This window comes from Dermacentor variabilis, chromosome 9, assembly GCF_050947875.1.
Source record: "Dermacentor variabilis isolate Ectoservices chromosome 9, ASM5094787v1, whole genome shotgun sequence".
Taxonomy (NCBI): Eukaryota; Metazoa; Arthropoda; class Arachnida; order Ixodida; family Ixodidae; genus Dermacentor; species Dermacentor variabilis.
The window spans coordinates 41748529-41776380 of record NC_134576.1 but is presented as its reverse complement, the minus strand read 5'-3'; the positions used below and the strand labels follow the sequence as shown (position 1 = coordinate 41776380).

Below are 27852 nucleotides of genomic sequence, written 5' to 3'. Positions count from 1 at the left end.
GCTGCTTTATGACGCGGGTGGGAGCGCAGTCACGTGGTATTCACCATATTTAACAGTTTCTTTACCAGTCGGAAAAAATTAGTACGCAATTAGTACGTCGCTGAAAATACCGCACTTATAGATGTCCAGCACAATGTGTTGACGGGCTAGTTGGTGCGGATCCATACACACTTCGTTTAGCGCAAAACAACGGACACAAGAAAAGGCGACAGGACAAGGCGCTACTCTCAACTGACATCATTTTATTGCGTCACTCCTTTATAGACAGCAGAAACTAGAGGAACATGCGCAGTGAGCACCGTGTGCAGGAACCACCAACATCCGATCACAAGAGCGCACTCATGCGACAGCATCTAAAAAATCATGTTCAGCACTGTACAAGTTTAAAGAAGGCACACTAATGCACTGTGACCCTAATGACTGTATAAAGAATGCTTCCGATAACTCTCGGGCGGTCGTATCGCGGCTCTTTTTCAAAATCGTTGTATCACGAAACATGGGTTTGCATTTGCATATCTTACAATGTTGAGCCAAATGGGAACCTGTGCCTATTGGTATGGATCGCTCATGCTCTCTAAGGCGCTCGTTAACACAGCGGCCTGACTGCCCTACATACACTTTGCCACATGACAACGGAATGTTATAAACCACACCAACACTGCAATCTACAAACTTCGCGTGGTTCTTTTCACAATCTGGTTTTTTATTTCTTTTAGAAATACGGCTGCACAACAATTACAGTTTCTGAGGAGCAGAAAACACTATCGGAATTTGGTATCTAGTGGCGGCATTCTTTAGATTGTGAGCCACTCTATGGCAATACGGCACAACCTCAGGCCTCTTTTGTGTACTACAATTATTTTTGTGCCGCTTCTCTTTCAGTTTCTGAAGCAATATCGCTGAGACTGACGTCACCACCACGCTTGGGTATCCCGCAGCCTGTAGCCTATTTAACTGTGCAATGAAACTCTGGTTCGCAGAGTGATGACAAGATTTCATTAGCGAAGATTCTAGACACATCAGAGCAATGGCACGTTTCACGATCTTTGAGTGCGCAGACGCGTAAGGCAAAACTTCCTTGCGTGCACGTGGAGAGTACATCCAACAGGCGTGACCTGCGTGTAAGTGTAGCTGCAAATCTAAAAACTGGAGTTTACCGTCCCTAGATAGCTCATGTGTGAAAGTTAAACCTTTGCCATTGAAGAGAGTTAAAATGTCAGCTACCGTAACGGAGCATTCGTTGTTAGTCTGTTTTATCACAACAAGAAAATCGTCAACATGTCTAAAAATTTGAACTGAGTCATTGTTTAAAGCACTCTTAAGAGCGCGGTCGACAAACGATAAAAATATATTTCAAAGAGCAGGCGTTACACAAGAACCAATACACACACCATTTTTCTGAATAAAAAGCTTATTGTCCAACCAGATAAAAGTTGCACTTAAATAAAATTCAAGAAGGGACATGAAACTTTCCGAGGTCAACCCGGTCGCATTGCGAAAAGCTACCTCGCCACTTTCTTCGATGCACATCATCACACTGCGAAACAGCTCATCGTGTGGTTTTGAATAATAAAGATCTTCAACGTCAACAGAAAAAATGTCGGCTACTGAAAGGTTGTCTTCCAGAAAGGAAACAACATCGAAAGAATTCTTTATGCCGTAAGGATCGTCAATAGTTAAATGCTTCAACTGTTTTTGCAAAAAGCGGCTAACCAAAACCTGCCAACAGTTGTTTTCACTCACTATTGTACGGAAAGGCACACCCCGTTTGTGCGTTTTTGCAGTGAAAAAAACATCCAGAGCGAGCCCCTTACATTGTTTTACATCTTTCACAATCTTGGTGAGGCCTATAATTTCCAACAAAGAAATGGCTTTGCGTTTTACCTTCTGAGCTTTTTCGTTTGCCAGAATGAAGTTCTTGTCGGCAGCCTGAATGGCTTTTTTGTTGAAGACAGCAGACGGAGCTATCACAAAACCGCCCTCTTTGTCCCTCACTAACAACCGAAGTTCATTGTCTCTAAAGAATGATACTGCTCTCTTGATCACAGCTGTCAAAGGTGGGGCGTTCCTGGTGACGGTCCTACGAAGACAATCCACTCCATGAAGAAGGCATCGCTCCTGATCCTCTGGTCCTGCTTTCCTTGCGATGCGCCTGTTCAAGGCCAGTAGCTCATGTGCAGGAATTTTTGGTTCCGTGCTATACTTCGGCCCATTCTTTAACAATGCAGCAACTTCGTCAGGAAGCCTGACGTCACCGAGTACCTTGACTCCAGAGGTGACAGGTTGCGTTTGTTCCTTTCTGTGCGGAAGTCTGGACCGGAGGAGTAGCAACAGCTGTGTCCGCCAGAATTCTGTAGTCTGGGTGGATAGACGTCTGTAGAAACGAAACTTCCTCTCGGCCACAATAGAAGCATCGCGCGAATAACAGACAGCCATCAACCAGTCGTACAAAAGGCGTACCTGCCGCCAAATTTCAGAACGAAGAATCCGACACATTCGCCGTGCGTGACCGACGGAAGGCCTGACGGTCCCGTAGAGAATCGCCACGTCTTGAGGAACATGTCCATTCTTCATGCAGAACGTAAGCATCCTTGCACGGCACACAGCAAACGCTATGTGACTGACCAGAACAGCAGGTTCAGGAGATGACACAGACGCACAAAAATCAGGGCCCACAGTAGAAGAAAGATAGTTCAGCACAATGTGTTGGCGGGCTAGTTGGTGCGGATCCATAAATATCTGTTGTTTTGCGCTAAACGAAGTATTGCGCTAAACGTCTGCTGTCTTCAACAAAAAAGCCATTCAGGCTGTCGACAAGAACTTCATTCTGGCAAACGAAAAAGTTCAGAAGGTAAAACGCAAAGCCATTCCTTTGTTGGAAAATATAGGCCTCACCAAGATTGTGAAAGATGTAAAACAATGTAAGGGGCTCGCTCTAGATGTTTTTTTCACTGCAAAAACGCACAAACGAGGTGTGCCTTTCCGTACAATAGTGAGTGAAAACAACTGTTGGCAGGTTTTGGTTAGCCGCTTTTTGCAAAAACAGTTGAAGCATTTAACTATTGACGATCCTTACGGCATAAAGAATTCTTTCGATGTTGTTTCCTTTCTGGAAGACAACCTTTCAGTAGCCGACATTTTTTCTGTTGACGTTGAAGATCTTTATTATTCAATACCACACGATGAGCTGTTTCGCAGTGTGATGACGTGCATCGAAGTGGCGAGGTAGCTTTTCGCAATGCGACCGGGTTGACCTCGGGAAGTTTCATGTCCCTTCTTGAATTTTATTTAAGTGCAACTTTTATCTGGTTCGACAATAAGCTTTTTTATTCAGAAAAATGGTGTGTGTATTGGTTCTTGTGTGGCGCCTGCTCTTTGTAATATATTTTTATCGTTTGTCGACCGCGCTCTTAAGAGTGCTTTAAACAATGACTCAGTTCAAATTTTTAGACATGTTGACGATTTTCTTGTTGTGATAAAACAGACTAACAACGAATGCTCCGTTACGGTAGCTGACATTTTAACTCTCTTCAATGGCAAAGGTTTAACTTTCACACATGAGCTATCTAGGGACGGTAAACTCCAGTTTTTAGATTTGCAGCTACACTTACACGCAGGTCACGCCTGTTGGATGTACTCTCCACGTGCACGCAAGGAAGTTTTGCCTTACGCGTCTGCGCACTCAAAGATCGTGAAACGTGCCATTGCTCTGATGTGTCTAGAATCTTCGCTAATGAAATCTTGTCATCACTCTGCGAACCAGAGTTTCATTGCACAGTTAAATAGGCTACAGGCTGCGGGATACCCAAGTGTGGTGGTGACGTCAGTCTCAGAGATATTGCTTCAGAAACTGAAAGGGAAGCGGCACAAAAATAATTGTAGTACACAAAAGAGGCCTGAAGTTGTGCCGTATTGCCATAGAGTGGCTCACAATCTAAAGAATGTCGCCCCTAGATACCAAATTCCGATAGTGTTTTCTGCTCCTCAGTAACTGTCATTGTTGTGCAGCCGTATTTCTAAAACAAATAAAAAACCAGATTGTGAAAAGAACCACGCGAAGTTTGTAGATTGCAGTGTTGGTGTGGTTTATAACATTCCGTTGTCATGTGGCAAAGTGTATGTAGGGCAGTCAGGCCGCTGTGTTAACGAGCGCCTTAGAGAGCATGAACGATCCATACCAATAGGCACAGGTTCCCATTTGGCTCAACATTGTAAGATATGCAAATGCAAACCCATGTTTCGTGATACAACGATTTTGAAAAAGAGCCGCGATACGACCGCCCGAGAGTTATCGGAAGCATTCTTTACACAGTCATTAGGGTCACAGTGCATTAGTGTGCCTTCTTTAATCTTGTACAGTGCTGAATATGATTTTTTAGATGCTGTCGCATGAGTGCGCTCTTGTGATCGGATGTTGGTGGTTCCTGCACACGGTGCTCACTGCGCATGTTCCTCTAGTTTCTGCTGTCTATAAAGGAGTCACGCAATAAAATGATGTCAGTTGAGAGTAGCGCCTTGTCCTGTCGCCTTTTCTTGTGTCCGTTGTTTTGCGCTAAAGTATTTATTCAAAGATGTCCCTTGGCTGTGCCTACAAACGATCGTTGAGACTTTGATAATTATGAAATTGCGTCTCGAGTTAACTACAATTACTTGATTAAATCTCAGTAACGAAAAAAAATTACTGGCAGCTACTCCGCTGTACTGGAAATAATATGCACTAAGTTTTCTTCGAGTAACGCATTGCTTTTTTTTAAATTCTTGGTGCATGATAGTTCCTTGGGACACCTTGTATATGACCTCTGCACGCAAGGGACAATGATTCCATCCCTAATAAATGTTGTCAATTATTAGAAGGGTCTTTTTTTAATGAGTCGTTAGCTTTGCTTACTGCAAAGAGAAGCAATACTGAGACACATATCATTCACGTGCATTTCACACGCCGTTGATAAAAGTCTGCCAAGGGAGTCACTAAAGTATACAGGCTTTGTTCTTTCAGGGTCAACAAAAGCGCGCAAAGCGTTTTGAAGGGGATGCTCTAGGCATAAGCTATCTATACCTTTAGATATAATTGTTAGTTGGCTACCTCCTTCTCTTTAAAGATATAATAAACCTTGTCCAGTGTATATATTTAAAGATATTGTGTATGCGCATGGTGTTTACAGAGGAAAATTAAAACAATGTTGAAGTGAGGAAATACGGATGAGGCAGCCGACGGTGGTACTTCTAATGAGCTTGCTTTCCTATTGTCAGGATTTGTAGAAATAAAGCAAAGTATGGATTAAAATCCGTGCACGCCCGCGCCGACAATGATGCAGTAAGGTGTTAGCCACAATAAAATTTTAAGTGAAAATGTCGAGGCAAGTCAAAAGAAACTTCAAATGATGTCGGTAACAAAACTCTTGCAATGACACGTTAGATGGGGGAGGGGGGGAGGCTTCAGCATCGTTGGAGAGGGGCGGGGGCTCAGCCCCTCCACCCCCCCGGAAACTCCGGAAGGGGCGGGATGTGAAACCGGGCTAGTTGGCATTCCTAAAGCCCCTCAATCTCCCAAAGTAGCGCCATTCACTTCTCTCCTCCTCCGCTCGGCGCGGCCTCGACGGTGGCGCCGCCGGTGGTGTGCCTGCCGTAACAGACGACGGCTAACACACTACGGGAGGAAATCCGCAGAAAAGGTCGTTCGAGCATTGCGGAGCAGTTTTTTCAATAGACATCTTTCTTCGTCAGTCGGTAACTGGCCTTTAGAATTTCGTGCTGGTACTGCGGAAGAAATAGAGGAAAGGACCATTATTCAAGGCGTATTTAGGGCGCAAAGCGCGCCACGTTGGGAGTTTGTGTTGCTGAAACACGACGCAAGCACGCGGTGTACTCAAACACGCGCGTGATTACCAAAGTTTCAGGTGTTCACAGCGTCAAAGTATGTGTACGTGGTTCCGTAGGTTAATTTACGTACCTGCAGGACACTTTTGTTCGGCCGGCGCGTGAGAGATTGCTTTCCGGCTGTGTGCGGTCAGCAATGCCTGGCAACAGGGCCGTTTTTTTCGTTGCGGGGTGCTTTGGTAAGCGTGACGATATATTGTTTTCTTTTTTTACAAGTACTGCTCTCGGAGGGCACATGTAATGGCTAACGGAGGCCTCTGAAGAGCACGTGACATTACAATAATGCAGGCGTCGCAGGGAGTGTTCGCATACAAAATTGGCTGTCCGCGATCTTAAACACCCTTGACATGCACAGGCTTCGGCGAGCCCCATCCAACCCTGGTTCTAGCTTTGATGTTCCCGTTGCCGCTTTGGTGCGCTCGAGGAGCCGTCAATAACACGAAATAATGACAAGGTGTTACAACTACTAAATAAAATTTATTGAAGAAATACATTCGCGCCGAGGCGCCAACTTCTAAAGCAGCACTAGCGCGACCGCGCGAGTATTACGAAACGCCAACGAGGAATTTACCGGCCCACGTACGACTCTACGATCAAAGTGCACGTTAAGTATCCCCAGGCGAGCTAGATAATGTTATGCGGAGCCATCCACTACGACCTGCATCCTAGCTTTAGTCGCTTCGGATCGTTAAAAACGTAAATCACCACAAACCAAATCAATACATGCGGGCGTACATTCGAAGCTAAAAGACTGCATCGTAAGTCATATTGAGCCTTGCAAAAGCGTCGAGAATGCGCTAACTTCCGGTGGAGCTCAAAACACACCCTGAATAAAGTCGCTTTTATGTCACAGGCCAGCTGCAGATGCGTGCATTTCACCTCAAGACGAAACTACATCAAACAAAGAGAGCACATTCGGAAAAAAGTCAGACAACGCGCTAAAAACCACGCAGAGCAGGAACACATACTTTTTCGAAGCGGAAGGCGTGAACTAAGCTCAAAATAAGAGGTTGTGAGTAGCCGTGGCACTTACTTCACTAAGCCGTGCGTTCTTTGCCACTTGCTCGAAGTCAGCCCGCCCGATCTTGTGAATCCAGACTTTTCTTCGTTTTGCGTTGCGCCCGCCGGATGGTAAAGCAAAAAGCTTTTTGCCGTCACTGGGTCTGTTGTGGCAACCGAAGGCGCAGCAGCACGGCATCGCAATTAAGCACTGGGAGCTAACACTGTATAAAACTACCGCGCTCCTTCAGACCGCCTGCCGTACTTTCGTCGCGCAGGCCCAACATTGGAGGTCGGCGCGCGCTGGAAAGAAAAAAATAAACAGACGCGCGGGCCTGCTTCCACGTGACACAGATTGGCCAATGGGGAGCGGAGGAGGCTGGGGCGAAGGGGGGCGTGGAGCAGGAAGCGCCAGGGTGAGCCAAAGTTTCTAGGTGGCTTTGGATGAGCGGGGTGGCGGAAAGATCTAAGAATGGCGCTACTTTTGAAAAATTGAGGGGCTTTAGGTATTCCATGTTGAGGAGAGACTGCCGCTAGGGGGCCAACGGAGGCGCATGTGCTTCGTTTGGGCCCAGGATACGCCAACGCCGACACACGGACAAGAAGCGTGAGTGTATAAGGCACCTTTCAAGACCTCTTTTATGCAAATCGGAGCTCGGGCGACCGAGCTCCAACTGTCTCAAGCCAGCGTCGCCCCGGCGCCCTAACTTACCCGAACGCCAGGCCTAGCGCGGCGCGAACGCCTCGGCGACAGTCATGGAGTACGCCGTAGTTGGGACTAACGCCTCCCCAGTCGAATTCGATCCGACCGATTGGAAAACGATTGTTTCCTATCGTAATAAGAACCCCAAAGCTGAGTCATTAACAGCTCAGAAGCCAAATAAGCACACCGACAAGCCGCAGGCGCAACCTCTCCCTCCACTGCATCCCAAGAAATGGCTTCCCCGACTCCCAGAGGAGGACTATAAAATCAACTACAGACCAACGGCTGGCGTTGATTTTACGCGCTACACCGAGAAGTCCATCAGGCACGCGATCGCAACAGCAAGTGGCATCACCGCGACCGAGGCTGATAAAGACCAATCTAGAACAAATTCTGCAAAAAATGTGTTCACCATATCGACGCCGGTGCAGGAAAACGCACTACGCTACGTTACAGCCAAGCAAATCAAGATAGAAGGCAAAGACGTCATCATGACGTCGTACATCGCCCCTCTGGACAGGGCCCTGCAAGGCATCATCTATCGGGCTTACGATGGCGAAACTCAACAAGAAATGATGACAGAATTCCACAAAAGAAACCCTGAAATCGTACAAGCACGAACCATGGGAAGAACATCAAAGTCCCTTCTGCTCCACTTCGACGCGGACGAACTACCAGGTAGCATCGTATACTTCGGAGTCCTGTACCCATTCTACCCCTTCATTCCGAAAGTAGAGGCGTGCACGAACTGCAGAAGAGTCGGACACAGAAGAGACTTATGTCCGGAGCCACCGCAATAACGGTGCCCGTACTGCGGCAACCAGCACCTAAAGGAAGAAATCTGCGACCCAGTTTGCATTGTCTGCGGAGGAGGGCACCGCACAGGCAATAACAGTTGCAAGAAACGATTTCAACGACCCCAAACGAAAACATCGGAGCACCAGTCAAGATCCAAATCCCGGACCTGCGACGACGCAACATCCACCCAAAGGAAGGATCGCTCGAGCTCCTTCCCGTCCTTGGACAGCGGACGCAGCAGCAGCCGCAGCGGAGGTGGCAACAGCACCAGCAGCCGGACTCAGAGTCCCGGACCGAAACAGGTGAGCTGGGCGGGAGTGGCCTCTCACGGAAAGGGGACGGAGCTGCAGTCATTACAGTCTAAACTCGATCAGGCACTCCACCACATGCAAATGCTCACGGACCGAATCAAACACTTGGAACAAGAAAACAGTAAACTAAAAGCCCCCACAAATTCTAAGGACCCTCTTCCACAACCACTCCCAATGCCGGAGGTCACAGAAATGGAAACTACTGTGGCCGCATCAGTCGAAACACCAGTGAGCGTAGTAAGCAAGGAAGAAACACCTCGCAAAAAACGAGCAATAACTGACGTAAGAAATCCCTCACTCGAAGATAGAGTCCCAAAGCTCAAACAAAAAGATGGAAGAGCACAGCCAGAAACTCGATAACCTAACACAAAGAGTTGACAATCTAACACAAAGCCTTGAACAACACATACAGGATGTAAATCACAAGTTCGGAGTGCTCGACACCGTTTTACAGGAAATTTTACGTCGGCTTCCCCCGTCAACTCAAGGGGCGCCAATCGATCAATCCCAGCAAAATGGCCAATCCTAAAACCATAACAATTTGGCAGTGGTACTGCAGGTCTATACGCAATAAAAAAGCACATCTGCAGTTACACATTCAATCGCAATCCGAAAAACCTGACGTAATTGCGATCCAGGAACCCAGAATGTCTCGACTAAAACTGCCAGCGTATCGGGCAGTTCTGCAATGTCACATCGCAGAACAGCCATTAACCACTACGATGGTACATAGAAACCTTACCGTGGTTAACCACGAGATTGAAGACGTAGAGCTCGATTGTATATTACTCGAAATTCTACCTAGCAAAAGAAACTCCTCTTCTCTGTTCATACTTAACGCATACAGCCACCCCAGGGCACAGGCTGGACCAGCGAAAGCAGCTATACTCGAAGCCCTACAAATCGCAGGCCAAAACCCAATCCTAATTGTGGGCGACTTCAACGCTCAACACGTGCAATGGGGACACGCAACAATATCCAGGAAAGGCACGGCCCTAATGGATTTTATCCAGCAAAGAGGGCTAACCCAATACACGGACCCCATGCAACCTACCAGGATAGGCAACAGCGTGAACAGGGACACGTGCCCGGACCTCACGATAGGCAAAAATCTCCCAGACTTAAGCTGGAGCAACACCAGACAAAATCTGGGAAGTGACCATTATATCATAACGTCTAAAATCGTCACTGGCAATCTCAAACCCCAACCTAGGAAAAACAGAATCACCGACTGGGACAAATTTAGGACGATCCGTGACCACAATCAGGAACCGATCGCAGACCTAGAACAGTGGACACAAACCCTCCTATCAGATGTGGGAAAGGCCTCTAAAGACGTAGTAAATGACCTAGGCGTAAATACGATTGACAGCCGCCTCACACACATGTGGGAGGCAAGGCAAAGTCTAGAAAAAAGATGGCTTAAGCAAAAATACAACAAAAAGCTTAGAAACAGGATAGTCACACTCACGGAAGCAATTCAACACCACTCCGCAGAACTCGCAAGACAGCAGTGGAACCATATCTGCGAAAATGCAAATGGCAATCTTGGCACGAGAGAGACGTGGAATCCTTTGCGGCATCTCCTTGATCCGGAATCGAACAAAGCTACGACTCAAAAGGAAATCACCAAAATTTTAAACATAGACCCAGGCACGGATCAAGATATTATAAACACGCTACAGCAGAAATACTTCTGCACAACTCGAGAGACAAAGTCCCTACCCGATTATAAAGGACAACCTAACCCCATCCTGGACGCTGACATAACAATGGCGGAAATAAGAGCAGCCCTCCTTAAGGCACGCACGACATCCGCTCCGGGAGAGGACTGCATTAACGATAAGACACTCAGAAACCTAGACGACGCTTCCATCACAGCCCTCACGGACTTTGCGAACGGGTGTTGGAGAGAAGGAAAGCTCCCAGCGTCTTGGAAATATGCCATCGTTAAATTCATCCCAAAACCGGGCAAAAAGCTCGCGCTCGAAAACCTCAGACCTATTTCGCTTACTTCTTGCATAGGAAAACTGATAGAGCACGTCATACTGGACAGACTGCAGTCCCACATGCACAAAGAGAATTTATATCCAAACACTATGGTCGGCTTTAGACCACATTTATCAACACAGGATACGATGCTCAGACTAGCAAACGAGGTCCTTTCTCAGGAGCAAGAAAGGAGCACAAGCGCAATCCTAGCTCTAGATTTAACCAAAGCATTTGATAACGTCAAACACAAAGCAATCCTAGATTCTCTTTCACCGTTGAATGTAGGCGAAAGAACGTTTAACTACATCAAAGACTTCCTCTCCGATAGAACGGCTAAAATTCAAATTGGCACAATTAAATCCAACACCTTCACTTTAGGAGACAAAGGAACGCCGCAAGGATCGGTCCTCTCCCCCTTCTTATTCAATATAACCCTCATCAATATGGCACACGAACTCGCCGAAATCCCTGACCTAGAACACTCCTTGCACGCGGACGATATCACCCTTTGGACAACCAAGGGGAGTATCGGCACGATACAAGATACGCTACAACGAGCGGCAGATGTAGTAGTAGAGGAGGCACAAGCCGCGGGACTTGCGTGTTCCCCCCAAAAATCTGAACTCCTCATCCTACACCCAAAGCGTCAAAGAAAAAATAATGCGCCTGAGATCAAAATTTACGCGGAAGGGGCGGCCATCCCAGAAGTGGAAACCCTAAGAATCTTGGGAATGCTGATACAGTCAAACCAAAAAAACGACACACTAATTAAGAAGCTGAGAAACATCGTCAACCAAATCTCCTTTCTCATCAGACGCATCGCGAATAGGCGAGGAGGAGTTAAAGAAGCCGAGACCAGGAAACTAATTCAGGCTTTCGTTCTTAGCAGAGTCATCTACTCTACACCATACGTCACCCTCACAGTCAGAGACAGGAACGACGTGGATTCTCTAATTCGACAATCCTACAAAATTGCGCTCAACCTCCCTCGTCATACCCCAAATGAAAAACTACTACAGTTAGGAATTCATAACACCTTAGCGGAAATGATGGAAGCACACCTCACCGCACAATACGAAAGACTATCAGGAACTGAAACGGGACGTTTCAGCCTAAAGAAGGCAGGCATACAATATGAAGGAATCCGTGCACACACCTTGCCGATTCCAAGACACGTGCACGAACACTTAATAGTCCATTCTCTGCCCAAAAACATGCATCCACAGTACGATAAAACAGAAGAGAGGCTAGGGCACAAAAACTTCACGAAAGATTTTCAGTTCAGAAAGATACGGCGCATGTGGACGTGGCAGAACATGCGGACAGAGACGCCTTTTCCCTGGCAGTTGTCGATCATCGAGGTTCTCCCCTCGCATCAGCGACAATCGATAAAACAAAATTTCCAGAGGAGGCCGAAGAAGCTGCCATAGCCGTAGCTATTACCTCCACCACTGCCAAATACATCATCAGCGACTCTAAAACCGCAATTCGAAATTTTTGCAAAGGAAGGGCTTACTCAGCAGCCATCAAAATATTACGAAAAATCTCCAATACCCGCCAGATCACATTGATCTGGGTCCCCGCCCATTCAGGCCATCCTGGAAATGAGGCGGCGCACCAATTTGCCCGAGGATTCGTAGTTAACCGGGTGGTGCGTTACCCCGAGCTCAGGTCGGCCAAGGAGCGAATGACGACCTACAAAGAAATTACTGCCCACTTTAAGAAAGACAAATCTTCCCAGAACCACGTAGATCTCTAAGTAAAACACAACAAGTCAGTTGGCGACAGCTCTAAACAGACACTTTCTTTAATCCGTACATATACTCCATATGGTTCCCAGAGCAGTTCAGCCCCGTCGGTTCTCTCTGTGGGCACCATAAGGCAGACACACCACACATCTTATACTCATGTAATCAAGACAAGCCGTCGAACAGTCTGCAGCTCTCTACCCAATTGCAGTGGGATGCCGCCCTGCTCAGCTTCGACCCGGAGGTTCAACTCCGAGTCACGGAGCGGGCCGAAGAGGTCGCCGAACGACATCGTCGGTCGGCCACCTGGCGTCCGGCCTAGAAGAGGAGCCCACTGCGGGGAGGGGAACGTCACCCCAACCCCCGCCTAAGACCTCTTCTATAATAAAGTTTATCTCCTCCTCCTCCTCCATGTTGAAGTGACAAGCACAAGAGTGAACGCCGGACACTAAAATGGCGACATGGACAAGCGCTTGTCCTTGTCGCCTTTTTGGTATCCCGCGTCCACTGTTGCGCTAGTCACTTCAGTCCGGAGGTGTTCGTAAGTCGAAGTATGGTCAGCCCTGTTCAATTGGACATTGTGCTACCCCAAAATCTCACTTTGGCCCACCCCCGAATAGATTAAAAAAATTAAATTATGGGGTTTTACGTGCCAAAACCACTTTCTGATTATGAAGCACGCAGTAGTGGAGGACTCCGGAAATTTCGACCACCTGGGGTTCTTTAACGTGCACCTAAATCTAAGTACACGGGTGTTTTCGCATTTCGCCCCCATCAAAATGCGGCCGCTGTGGCCAGGATTCGATCCCGCGACCTCGTGCTCAGCAGCCTAACACCATAGCCACTGAGCAACTACGGCGGGTCCAAACAAATTTAAGTAGATCCGCTCCCAAATGTCAAGTTGACGTAACCTCACGTTTAGTCGTGCCAACCCTAAATTCCAAGTTGGCCCATGTCCAAATTTCACGTGGCCCACCCACAAACATACATTCGACCTCTGGTGCGAGTCGAAACAACGACTTTTGGGGCTAATTACGGCAAATTGAATTAAGGCACAGTTAATTAAGTTATAGTAATTAAGGCACTCATACCTGCGAGCTTTGGTGCGAGTCGAACTCACTTGGAGATATGGGCGAACCGGCCATTTCTCCAAGTTGGATTCCAGTGACATCGTGAATGTCTAGAGTCGAACACACTACCTTTGATGTTTATTAACGCGACGTTAAATAAGGCACAGTTAGATTAAAGCACTCGAACCCAGGACCTTTGGTCGGACTCTGACCCTAAACATTGGTGGGAGTCGAACTCACTTGGAGATATGGGCGAACCGGTGATACCTCCAAGTTGGATTCCAATTAACATCGTGAAGGTCGAGAGTCGAGCCCACGACCTTTGGTGTTAATTAAGGGGAAGTTGATTAAAGCACTCGAACCCACAACCGAACATGGCGTTATGGGCGAACCGGTCATGTCGCCAAATTGATTCCAGCTGACATCCTGATGGTCGGAAGCAGAACCCACTCAGCTGAAGTTACGATAGAGTTCATTAAGGCACTGGAACCTACGACCTTTGGTAGGAGAAAACAATAGGAAGTAACAATGCATTAGAACGAAAACATGAACTACTAATGTAATGAAGGTCTCGTGAGCGCCCAGGCTTTCGCCTCATCCTGTTTAGCGTGTGCTAAAGTGACTGTTAGGTTGTATAGTTTACATTAAGAGCAAGAAATGGACATGCGGAGGCCATGCAATGTGTAGGAAAGATAACTGGTGGACCATTAGAGTTACAGCATGGGTGCCAGGGAAGGGAAGCGTAGTCGAGGACGGCTAAAAATTAGGTGGGGTGATGGAATTAGGAAATTTGCAGGTGCAACTGGGAATCAGCTCGTGCAAAGCAGGAGTAATCAGAGGTCGCAGGGAGAGGCTTTTGCCTTGCCAGTGTGACATAAAAATAAGCTGATGATATTGATGATGATGAGGACGGTGATAAAAGTAGCATGCTGGAATTTAGTGAATCGCTTGAATAATCTTGGGTGCACCGGACATAGTGAAACGCTTTAGAGAAGAGTTTTTGTGTATTTCATAGTCGCAATCCGGAACTCTAGGGCTTCTGAGAGATTTGAGATCCCCACTATGCCGTTCGCGGTTTGTGATTGTATAGTTGCTCGGACATGCGTGTATCTCTAAAGTTTTAAAACCGAGCACTTTTCTAGTGAAGCTGCCCTGCCACTACGACCACCTTCCAGTAGGCGCAAAATGCCTAAACACTCTTTTATTGTCGTCGTGACGCACGTTAAACCTTAACCTCAAGGTTCCGAAGGCATTTACCACGGTATTCCTCATTTCCCACGGAGCAGCTTCAGTGTGATTTTAATTTTGTGTTCACCTGATGTATTCCTGCAATGCACCAACACAGTGCCACACGAAGGAAAATTAGAGAAACTTGATCGCCTCTGTTTTTCACCATGGAGAGCACATGCGCACCTACACACAAAAAACAACAAATAAATAATATTTGAATGAAAACGTAATTACTATAGTAGGTAAATAAATAATAGTTGGTTGGAAGTGCTATCCAAACTCAACATTCACACCAGCATACAAAAAATGCTACTAATAAGCTATGTGTCCAGTTAGAATTCTCAGGAACGGAAACAGCTCCTCATATGTGATACATTGTGCGTTAGGAACGGAAACAGTTTATCATATGTGATAAATTGTGCGTTAGAGAGATATGTATGTGCACGCGTGGCCGCACTTCCATTTATGCAACTGGCGTAAATTTCACTCATAGCTTACATTACGACAAGGAAAATGTGCATGCTAGCAGCTTTTGGCTGCGACACCTGTTTTGATTCTTTAGGCGCACGAGCATCGAGCAGCACTTTTGATTCTTGCGCAGCACTTCCGGTTTACCTCCTGAGACTACCGCAGACAAAGTTCAAAATAAATCAGAAGAAAATACCGAAGGAAGTACCGTACAAAATTCGGGGGTATCATTGTAGATGTGATATCAGAGCACAAGTTTAGTTACAAGTTGAGTTACCGAAGCGTCAGGAATAATTATAATCAATTAGAATACACTGATTACCGCGCACCAAAGCACGGAATCGTAGACTTTAGACACCCGCCACTTGAGCAGAACCTCGGTGAAATTCCTGGAAACCTGGAAGTACAAAACGCAAGTAATCGCGCCACTAATGACGTCACACACAAGAAAGTGGCATGAAATTTAACCAGCTAGTTAATGGAAAGCAGTTGTCCAACCTAGACTGAACATCTGGACAGCAGAAAGGATGTGACGTCACTCCCTCCTCTCTCGCTTATTCTCTCCCGGCGCTCACCTGCTCGCTCGCTCACTCATAACATCTGCGCGCGCGCGCTCGCTACATGCTCTGACGTCAACACCGGAGAGGTGCGCTTTGTGCGCCGCTCGCTATGAGGCTACGCCACGCCAGGTGGCCCGCACTGCGCTTCCTCCTCGCTCTCTCTCGCTCCTCGCTCGCATATCCTGCAGGGGAAAGATGGTCGCTCGCTTGACCAAACGAAAACCAACGCCGAGGTTCTAGTGCCACTAAGAGACACCTAAGTCAAAGATTAGGGTCGTCTATATTTTTTTTTTTGCGAAAGCAACGTCTATGTTAATTAGCTCGTAAAACGTAAAACTGTGCTGGTATGCGCTGAATGTGTAATGATAGGTACGCTAGCGTGAGGCGAATAAGGTCGGTACTGGTGTGCAGCGTAGTGCTGTCGCGAGTGAACTCTGGTATCCAGTACAGAGTAATATGTACTGACGTCATCTTGCCTATATGTTTGTGAACGAGCACGGTGAGCAGCTCCATCCGTTGTTGTCTAGCACGGCTCCAACACTCTACAACAGACGCGGTGGGGCAGGGACCTCTCCTAAGCCCTCCCTCCTCCATAGAAGCTAGGCCTACCCCCGGCAGTGAATGTGAAACACTGACGTCATCCTAGGCGCCAATTGGAGAAACATCACGGTGAGAAGGTGCGTCCATGCCGTCAAGTGAAAGCTGTTTATAAGTTATTGCGCTGACGTCATCGAGGCCGCCATTTCGTTGTGCAGGCAGCACATAGTTTTATATAATCACTAAAGGAACGGTGGCGCTTGTGTCTGCGGGAGCTACAAGCAGGGCGGTTTGGCTAGCATGGTGATCATAGTTCGTGCACGGATTTCCTAAACTTTGTCTGTCGCGCTTCAAACCGCTTCGAAACGTTGAAAACTGATTTGCGCAGACAAGGGACTGCGTTACATATGTTCATATAAGCCCTAGTAAAATTGCCTGGCAGCAGGATTCGAACACAGGAGCTCTAGCAGTTAAATGAAACCAACACGCTATGGACGCATTGACAAGCGGAATAACGGCGATTAGTAGTCTGAATTTAAGAAAAGTATAGATTTCTTTGAAATGTAAGCCAATGAAGCAGATGAACAAACAAAGCCACAGGCACGAAGATCACACAAATTCATGCACTAACTATCATTTCCATGGTGGCTGACCGATCGTAGCGCCAGAGTTGTAGGAAACTCTATTGCACAGGCAAAAGATACGCGTAAGCCATATTTTGTTATCTCCCGCAGCACAATGGAAGCTGCGAATAGCAGACTCGAATATGGCTGACGTGACGTCACGTGCATAATCTGACTGCAGCGCCGTGGTGCTCGTCGTGGCCTGCGCCGTGGTGCTGCTGCTCGTCGTGGCGGCCACTGGGGTCGGCCTGGTCGTAATGCGGCGCTCCGTCGGCTGCCCGCCCCTGCAGAACCTGCCAGCCGGCGCAGTAGTGGTGAGTGTCGTATGCGCGCACAATGGTCGAAGTTCCTGAAGAGAGGAAATAAACTTATGGTTTGTCATTTACTCATTAACAGAATAGATGTGAAACACTACGTAAAAACATACGTAAATGCAGAAGGGGGTCTCACGGGTGAGAGACTGAGAGCAGGGCCTCTTGTTAGACCATGCATATGTGAACAACATCGTGGGGAACAGTGGGAAATGCAAGAAAATAAATTGTACAAAATGTTGATGCAAGTTACATATAAACGCACGTGCGTGAAGGTATAAAACACGGTAAAGAAGTATGCACAAATAATACGATATAATCATGTGTTTAACGAAATAAGGATTCATGTTCTTTTTAATATTACGATGGATCTCATCGTATACCTTCAGGCCAGGAATTCAAAGAATGAAACTGGGGACAAACTAGCAGCGTATTTGCCGTAATTAGTCCACGGTTTAGGTCAGAAGTTATTTAACGTTGCAAAGCGGGTCGGTGGTGCATGAGGAAACTGATTTTAAAGTGCTAAAGGAAATAAACTTTCGCATTTAGAAATTTACATAGGAAAATGCCTAGAAAATATTTATTCATCGCCCCGATAAAATACCACGTGTGAAGAGCAAGGCCGATGCATTATAGTATACACTTTTGAAGGTTATTCTTCTTATTGCTTAATTTTGAAGGTCCTGAATAGCGGATAAGTGAGTAATGTGTGTGTTCATGGTCATACGCAATATTTAATATTGGTATGAAAGAAAACCTAATAAAGCGACAACACAATTTCAAAACGAAAGGGAAAGGGCGAACTTTTATTAAGGTTCTAATAGCATAGGCCGCTTTCCGAGTAAGCGATGCAACACGCGAATTAAATTTCGAATGTTCTGCCAGTTCAACCCCCGGAACATAACAATTAAAGTGGCCTGAATTCGAATAGTGCATAAGGAGACAAATACATCATTATGAATCATTCGGTTAGCTGGCGTAAAGATAACAGAGCTGCTGGTATATATATTTAATTTATTGTTGCCGAACCAATCAACAGCACCGATCAAGTCTTAATTACGTTTAGATAACAGTTTAGATAACCTTTCTTTTTAGCGATTGAAATAGTGATATCTTCTCCATATGGTATACAGCTAGAATGTACAAGAGATTGAGGAAATCATTATTGTAAATTATAAATTAGAGCGGGCCCGACGTGGACAAATGAGGAACGTCATCATCGATGTTTTCTTAAGGTTAGGATACGTGCCACACACATATACCATTTGTTGCTGTTTATGGAAGAAACCACGAATCAGTGTTAATGGGGGCCCGGTTATACCAAGAGACTCCAGGTTTGGAAAGAGAATCCTGTGCATAATGGGGTCAAAGGTTTCTGAAGTTGGTACCTTATTTCTTTCAGAAATAAGGTACCAACTTCAGAAACGCCACTAACGACGCCACTAACGCCGTGGTACCTTATTTCTTTCAGAAATAAGGTACCACGGCGTTAGTGGAGTCGCTGACAGTTTCGTCTGGCAATTTCATCTGTTAGTGATATTACTACCAATTTATTTGTGCAACCTTGTCTATTGCCAAACTGAAGTTTAGAAAGAATGCGGAAGCTGTTAAATAATTTCTTAAAGGTCCTATAATAATTATTACTACAATTCTGCTGAAGAATGAAAGAATTGTTGTATGATGATCACTAGAGATTAAACGCTTGTCGCCTTTCTGAAGACGAAATGTTTAAAGGTACGCTGGGCTTACGCGCGAAGAATCCAGTTCGCCGCCCTAAAGATACGGCGGAATGGCGGATCCGTCAGCCGAACGCTCTTCCGCAAACACGTTCCCCGAAGCTTCGCAGTACCTTGTGAAGACGGTGGTTAGAATACGCAGAGAGCTCCTCATCATACACGCATACCTTCCAGTCATCACATGTGCTACCTATGCACATGTACAAACAAGAAGGAGGAGTTCATGTCGCAGCGCACTTCGACGACAATCCGTGTTGGCACGGAGGAGCGCTGGCTCTTCTAACGAAAAAGGCGTTTAGAAGCGGCTCTAAGAGTTAAATACGTTATAGCTAGGATAAGAGACTAGAGGAGAATGTAAGCGCAGGACAATCGGCCTTCGAAAGGCTGAAGTCGACAAAAATAATGCGGCAAGCACAATTAGGAGGCAGTAGTTATTACAACTAAAAACGCCATTGCCGTGTTTCAACGGTGGTAGTGAAGTAATGTGTGTGCCTATCACGTTGCGGTCGATGGTTCGATTCTTTCGTTTCTCAATATATATATATTTTTTTGTCATGAGTTCTATGGTGTGGCGAAAACACGCTCGCGACTTAGATCTCGAAATGGCGAATTACAGCAAGCAACGCGTCCTCGCGGTCGCTCTGCAGCCGGACCTATAGCGCGCCGTTTGCTCCGCTGTTCTCTCACGTGCTCTGGATGCGCATGCAAGAACGGCGCAGAAAGCTTACTTAAACACATGAACCGATGGCCCGACACGTGTGGGCGCCCGGCAGCAGTGGGGACGCATTGTTTCGTGTCGTCTTGCCTTGTCACAGGTGAGGGGTGACAAGGCTTTCGCCACGTCAGGCAAACTGTCGCAGCCAAAAAAAATGAAACAAACGGACAAAAATTTTTTCGAGTTCACTTTCACGCCAGGCACTCAGCGTACTTATTGCAGATTTTTTTTTTTTGCCGCAACGCTAACAAAACGACCGTAATACGACGGTAATATTTACAGCTGACTGCAAATTGTTCAGATTTCTGCGGCATGATTTGTGCAGGGCTCGGTGCTTCTAAAGATGATTGGGTGCATTACGTACGTTATCTACAACCTATTGGACACAAGCAGCCACTGCTCGCTTCGTTAATCAAGTGAGCCCTCAGCCGCGGCGCGCGTCGACACCGTTTGTCTTCGAAGTTTCATTAACATGTAATTCTCGATCGCTCGCGCACGCACGCACGCACGCACGCACGCACGCGCACGCACGCACACGCACACACACGCGCGCGCACGCACACACACACACACACACACACACACACACACACACACACACACACACACACACACACACACACACACACACACACACACACACACACACACACACACACACACACACACACGCACGCACGCACGCACGCACGCACACACACACGCACATGGGCGCACACGGGCGCACACGGGCGCGCGTGAGCGCATTAAAGTGGTTTCCCGAATAAGCGTAAAAAAGAACTGCTTCGAGAGATAACGCAAACGGTGCGACAATGGTCACTCACGCCTAGTCGCGAACGAAAACTGAACGTCACTTCAGCAGCGGACAAGAGTTGTGCTTCTCGACTTTCGTTGGCAACCGATTCTGTTAATTTGAGGATTGCAATTTTAACTTAGACATCTTAATAAATTATGGGGTTTTACGTGCCAAAACCACTTTCTGATTATGAGGCACGCCGTTGCACTCCAGAAATTTTGACCGCCTGGGGTTCTTTAACGTGCACCTAAATCTAAGTGCACGGGTGTTTTCGCTTTTCTCCCCCATCGAAATGCGGCCGCCGTGGCCGGGATTCGATCCCGCGACCTCGTGCTCAGCAGCCCAACACCATAGCCACTGAGCGACCACGGCGGGTATTAGACACCTTTGTAGCTGCGAAATGCTGCGACACGGATTTCCACTAATCAACTAGCGGATCAGCAGTGTAGCGTGATGGCAGCGTTGCTGTATTTGCAATAAGCACACTTTGTCATAGTAGCGCGCCGAGGGGAACAGAATACAATGCGGTTATACTACTGTGAAGCTGCGTATCAGCGCTAACGATGCAGGTGGGGCAGCTGTTACGGCAATGATGAGCACGCCAATCTGCTGCGCCGAAACGGGCACGCTGCACTACAATACACAAAATAAGCGCGGCGGCGCAGGTATTTAGCTCTTCAGCGTGCTAATGCCCGGCATATCCTAACGTGAAACAGGAAAAACCCTACGAGAAACGTCAGACCTGCTCCGAATGATAAACTCCGGGAACCGTCTAACGCACGTGTAGAAACTGTAGAGGGAGACGTCGGACATTCCTGTAGTCACAGCCCACTTGAAAAATCGGAGAACGTTAGCCTTTTAACGCGAGAGCGTTAAGGAGCCCGTGCTGCAGAAAATCCGCCGTCACACGCCACCGTCAGACATCGCTGCGGCAAAAATATTTTTCAACTACGTATACCCAGGCCTTCCACATGATGCAAAAAAATTGATTGAACTAATTTCTCAAGCTAAAATACGTACAAAAATCGTAACCTACGACTTGCACACAATCTACAGAAATGACAGCTCTCAGACTGTAATTTCACTATACGAAAAAACATATTTCTGTTACGCCAAAACTCAAAGAAACCCCTTCACACACACAAGCCGGCTGCGGCGTTCAGAGACCGGCCGCGGCGTCCGCCATTCTGTGCGCGCCGGCAGGATGAGTGTCTTGGGGGTCAGGGAGCGGCGCGCCCCGTTCCTTGCATTAACTCCAGCTGGCGCTCGCCTCCGCCGCATCGTAGGGGCTTTACCGCATCGCGGCGCACGCAAGAGGCCATGGTTCCACCACAAACCTAGACTTCGTACATAGCGTTCGTGGCAAGCGTTTCCAGGTAAACATTACGGTTGCATACGCTCCAGTTGCCCGGAAGCGTGCGAAACAGTCAGGGATCTTTTAATGCTATCGCGTTCCACTCTTAAAGGCGAAGCTTCGTCATCATCATCATCATCATCAGCCTGGTTACGCCCAATGCAGGGCAAAGGCCTCTCCCATGCTTCTCCAACTACCCCGGTCATGTACTAATTGTGGCCATGTCGTCCCTGCAAACTTCTTAATCTCATCCGCCCACCTAACTTTCTGCCGCCCCCTGCTACGCTTCCCTTCCCTTGGAATTCAGTCCGTAATCCTTAATGACCATCGGTTATCTTCCCTCCTCATTACATGTCCTGCCCATGCCCCATTTCGTTTTCTTGATTTCAACTAAGATGTCATTAACTCGCGTTTGTTCCTTCACCCAATCTGCTCTTTTCTTATCCCTTAACGTTACACCTATCATTCTTCTTTCAATAGCTCGTTGCACCGTCCTCAATTTGAGTAGAACCCTTTTCGTAAGCCTCCAGGTTTCTGCCCCGTAGGTGAGTACTGGTAAGACAAAGCTATTATACACTTTTCTCTTGAGGGATAACGGCAACCTACTGTTCATGATCTGAGAATGCCTGCCAAACGCACCCCAGCCCATTCTTATTCTTCTTATTATTTCCGTCTCATGATCCGGATCCGCCGCTACTACCTGCCCTAAGTAGATGTATTCCCTTACCACTTCCAGTGCCTCGCTACCTGTTGTAAATTGCTGTTCTCTTCCGAGACTGTTAAAAATTACTTTAGTTTTCTGCATATTAATTTTTAGACCCAATCTTCTGCTTTGCCTCTCCAGGTCAGTGAGTATGCATTGCAATTGGTCCCCTGAGTTACTAAGCAAGGCAATATCATCAGCGAATCGCAAGTTACTAAGGTGTTCTCCATTAACTCTTATCCGCAATTCTTCCCAATCCAGGTCTCTGAATACCTCCTGTAAACACGCTGTGAATAGCATTGGAGAGATCGTATCTCCCTGCCTGACGCCTTTCTTTATTGGGATTTTGTTGCTTTCTTTATGGAGGACAACGGTGGCTGTGGAGCCGCTATAGATATCTTTCACTATTTTTACATACGGCTCATCTACACCCTGACTCCGTAATGCCTCAATGACTGCTGAGGTTTCGACAGAATCAAATGCTTTCTCGTAATCAATGAAAGCAATATATAAGGGTTGGTTATATTCCGCACATTTCTATATCACCTGATTGATAGTGTGAATATGGTCTATTGTTGAGTAGCCTTTACGGAATCCTGCCTGGTCCTTTGCTTGACAGCAGTCTAAGGTGTTCCTGATTCTATTTGCGATTACCTTAGTAAATAGTTTGTAGGCAACTGACAGTAAGCTGATCGGGCTATAATTTTTCAAGTCTTTGGCGTCCCCTTTCTTATGGATTAGGATTATGTTAGCGTTCTTCCAAGATTCCGGTACGCTCGAGGTCATGAGGCATTGCGTATACAGGGTGGCTAGTTTCTCTAGAACAATCTGTCCACCATCCTTCAACAAATCTGCTGTTACCTGATCCTCCCCAGCTGCCTTCCCTCTTTGCATATCTCCCAAGGCTCTCTTTACTTCTTCCGGCGTTACCTGTGGGATATCGAATTCCTATAGACTATTTTCTCTTCCATTATCGTCGTGGGTGCCACTGGTACTCTATAAATCTCTATAGAAATCCTCAGTCACTCGAACTATCTTATCCATATTAGTAATGATATTGCCGGCTTTGTCTCTTAACGCATACATCTGATTCTTGCCAATTCCTTGTTTCTTCTTCACTGCTTTTAAGCTTCCTCTGTTCCTGAGAGCATGTTCAATTCTGTCCATATTATACTTCCTTATGTCAGCTGTCTTACGCTTTTTGATTAACTTCGAAAGTTCTGCCAGTTCTATTCTTGCTGTAGGGTTAGGGGCTCTCATACATTGGCGTTTCTGGATCAGATCTTTCGTCTCCTGCGATAGCTTACTGGTATCCTGCCTGACGGAGTTACCACCGACTTCCATTGCACACTCCTTAATGATGCCCACAAGATTGTCGTTCATTGCTTCAACACTAAGGTCCTCTTCCTGAGTTAAAGCCGAATACCTGTTCTGTAGCTTGATCTGGAATTCCTCTATTTTCCCTCTTACCGCTAACTCATTGATCGGCTTCTTATGTACCAGTTTCTTCCGTTCCCTACTCAGGTCTAGGCTAATTCGAGTTCTTACCATCCTATGGTCACTGCAGCGCACCTTGCCGAGTACGTCCAGATCTTGTATGATGTCAGGGTTAGCGCAGTGTATGAAGTCTATTTCATTTCTAGTCTCGCCGTTCGGGCTCCTCCACGTCCACTTTCGGCTATCCCGCTTGCGGGAGAAGGTATTCATTATTCGCACATTATTCTGTTTCGCAAACTCTACTAATAACTCTCCCCTGCTATTCCTAGTGCCTATGCCATATTCCCCCACTGCCTTGTCTCCAGCCTGCTTCTTGCCTACCTTGGAATTAAAGTCGCCCATTAGTATAGTGTGTTTTGTTTTCACTCTACCCATCACTGATTCCACGTCTTCATAGAAGCTTTTGACTTCCTGGTCATCATGACTGGATGTAGGGGCGTAGACCTGTACAACCTTCATTTCGTACCTCTTATAAGTTTCACAACAAGACCTGCCACCCTCTCATTAATGCTATAGAATTCCTGTATGTTACCAGCTATATTCTTAATAATCAGGAATCCGACTCCTAGTTCTCGTCTCTCCGCTAAGCCCCGGTAGCACAGGACGTGCCCACTTTTTAGCACTGTATATGCTTCTTTTGGCCTCCTAACTTCACTGAGCGCTATTATATCCCATTTACTGCCCTTTAATTCCTCCAATAACACTGCAAGACTCGCCTCACTAGATAGCGTTCTAGCGTTAAACGTTGCCAGGTCCATATTCCAATGGCGGCTTGTCCGGAACCAGGGATTCGTAGCACCCTCTGCTGCGCCGCAGGTCTGACCGCTGCCGTGGTCTGTTGCTTCGCAGCTGCTGGGGACTGAGGGCCGGGGTTTGATTGTTGTGTTCATATAGGAGGTTGTGGCCAAGTACTGCACCAGGGTGGCCAATCCTGCTCTGGTGAGGGAGTGCGTTACCGGTTCTGGTCACCGGGATCAGACCACACTCCAGGCCTGTTTATGCAATTTCAGCAACACGCGGATTTTTTTTAAAATCCGGTGGAAAATTGCCGGCACCGGGATTCGAACCACGGACCTCTTGCACGCGAGACGGGTGTTTTACGTCTACGCCACCGCTGCACCGAAGGCGAAGCTTAAGCGTCCTCCAAATTTTTTTTCAGCGCTGTTGGGGAGAACCTGGTTATAAATATAAAACAGAGGATGTGACAGAATACCTCAGCGATTGTAGGCGGTACCATCTTTATGTTGACAGCGTAAATCGTATCCAGGCCTTATATTATGGGTAATGTTATATTTTTTATGGGTAAGCATGGAAACTGACTCTTGCAACGTTTAACACAAGAACAGTCTCAAGTGAGAATAGTCTAGCAGGACTCTTTGGGGAACTATCAGGAGTTGTTTGCGATATTATTGGCCTTAGCGAAGTTTGAAGAGCAGGTCATGCTTACACAGTGCTGGCAAAAGGCCACGTCTTCTGTTATAGAGCACTACCAGATAAGAAGCATTTCAGAGTAGGGTTCCGAATCTATAAGGACATAGTGGAACAATTGACGAATTCTACAGCATTAATGAGAGGGTAGCAGTAGTCGTAATAAAGCTGAATGGGAGGGATAAAATAAAGGTAGTACTAACCTACGCTTCAACCTCCAGTCACGATGACGAAGAAATAGAAAAAATTGATGAAGGTGTTGAATTAGCGATGCGAAAAATGCAAGCTCAGTATACTGCAGTCATGAGCGACTTCAGTGCAAAAGTGGGCAAAAAGCAGGCTGGTGAACAAGCAGTTGGAAACTACGACGTGGATTCTAGGAACACTCGAGGAGAGATGCTGCTAGAAATTGCGGAAAAGAGTAAGCTGCGAATAATGAACACCTTCTCCAGGAAGTGTTGGAACAAAAAGTGGACCCGGAAGCCCTAATGGTGAAGCAAGAAATGAAATCCACCTCATACGTTCTGCTGATCCCAGAATAGTGCAGGATGTAGAAGCTTTAGGTAAGGTACAGTGCAGTGATCATAGGTTAGTGAGGGCTAGGATTAAGCTCAATTTGAAGAGAGAAAGAGTAAAATTCTCCAAGAAGAAACAGTGCAACCTAGACGCAGTAAGGGTAAAAGAAGACCAATTCAGGTTCACCCTTGCAAACAAACATGCATCCTTATATCACAGAGATGACGATCACTTAGAGACAATGAAGGAAACCGTAGCTAGGCTGGCTTCAGAAGCTGCAGTTGAGGTGGGAGGTAAGGCACCAAGGCAACCAGTAGGTAAGCTTTCCCGAGAAACAAAGGACCTAATAAAGAACGACAAAGAAAGAAATTGTCAAACTCGAGAGATCAGATAAAATTCGTGGAACTGTCAAAACTAAAAAACAAGGAGAAAATAAGGGATATTCGAAATTATAACGCCAGAAAGACTGAGGAAACAGTAAAAAAAACGACGCAGTCTGAAATTAGTGAGGAGGAAGAGGAGAAGGAGGAGGAGGATTGAAAGGAAGGAAGGAAAGGTAGGGAGGTCAATCAGACGCGCGTCCCGTTTGCTGCACAGAAGAAGGGGTTTAAGGAAATAAAAGAAAAGAGTGGAAGGAAACTTCGCATCGGAGAAACCAAGATGTATGCACTGAAAGATAAGGAGGGCAATATCATCAGTAATTTCAAAGACATAATAAAGTCTGCGGAAGAATTCTAACCTGTACAGTACTCAAAGCAGCCACGAGACCTTCATTCTAAGTGGCAATGGACAGATTACAGAGGCTCCTTCTATAACTAGCGATGAAGTTACAAGGGCTTTGCAAGATATGAAACGGGAAAAAGCGGCAGGAGAATATGGACTACCATTCGATTTGATCAAAGATGGTGGAGACATAATGCTTGAAAAACAAGCGGCCTTTTATACAAACTTTCTATTCACTTCAAGGGTCCCAGAAAACTGGAAGAATGCAAACAATACACTAATGCACAAAAAGCGAGACGGTAAAGAATTGAAGGGCCCATAAGCCTACTTCCAGTATCATATAAAATATTGACCAAGATAATCTCCAATAGAATAAGAGCAACACTGACTCTAGTCAACCAATAGAACCGGCAGGTTTAGGAAGAGATACACTACAATGGATCACATACATGTCATAAATCAGGTAAACGAGAAATCCACAGAGTACAAACAGCCTCTCTATATGGCTTTCATAGATTCATAAGCAGCAGCAGCCTGGCTACGCCCACTGCAGCGAAAAGGCCTCTCCCATACTTCTCCAACTACCCCGGTCCTGTGCTAATTGTGGCCATGTTGTCCTTGAAAACTTCTTAATCTCATTTGCCCACCTAACTTTCTGCCACCCCCTGCTACGCTTCCCTTCTCTTGGAATCGAGTCCGTAACCCTTAAAACCATCGGTTATGTTCCCTCCTCATTACATGCCCTGCCCATATGCCCATTTCTTTTTCTTGATTTCAACTGAGATGTCATTAAATCGCGTTTGTTCTCTCACCCAATCTGCTCTCTTCTTATCCCTTAACGTTACAATCATCATTATTCTTTCCATAGCTCGTTGCGTCGTCCTCAATTTAAGTAGAACCCTTTTCGTAAGCCTCCAGATTTCTGCCCCGTAGGTGAGTACTGGTAAGACACAGCTGTTAAACACTTTTCTCTTGAGGGATAATGGCAACCTGCTGTTCATTATCTGAGAATGCTTGCCAAACGCGCCCCAGCTCATTCTTATTCTTCTGGTTATTTCAGCCTCATGATCCGGATCTGCGGTCACTACCTGCTCTAATTAGATGTATTCCCTAACCACTTCCAACGCCTCGCTACCTATCGTAAACTGCTGTTCTCT

The 27852-nt window shown here is 46.5% G+C and overlaps 1 protein-coding gene across 1 annotated transcript in view; it reads left to right on the top strand.

Annotated features, from left to right (window-relative positions):
• Positions 1-27852, top strand: part of LOC142558312 (liver carboxylesterase 1-like) — a 150517-nt gene that overhangs the window by 46466 nt on the left and 76199 nt on the right. The window contains exon 2 of the mRNA XM_075670461.1: positions 17098-17230. Within this exon, the coding sequence (XP_075526576.1) occupies positions 17098-17230 (133 nt within the window). The remainder of the gene's footprint in view (positions 1-17097; positions 17231-27852) is intronic.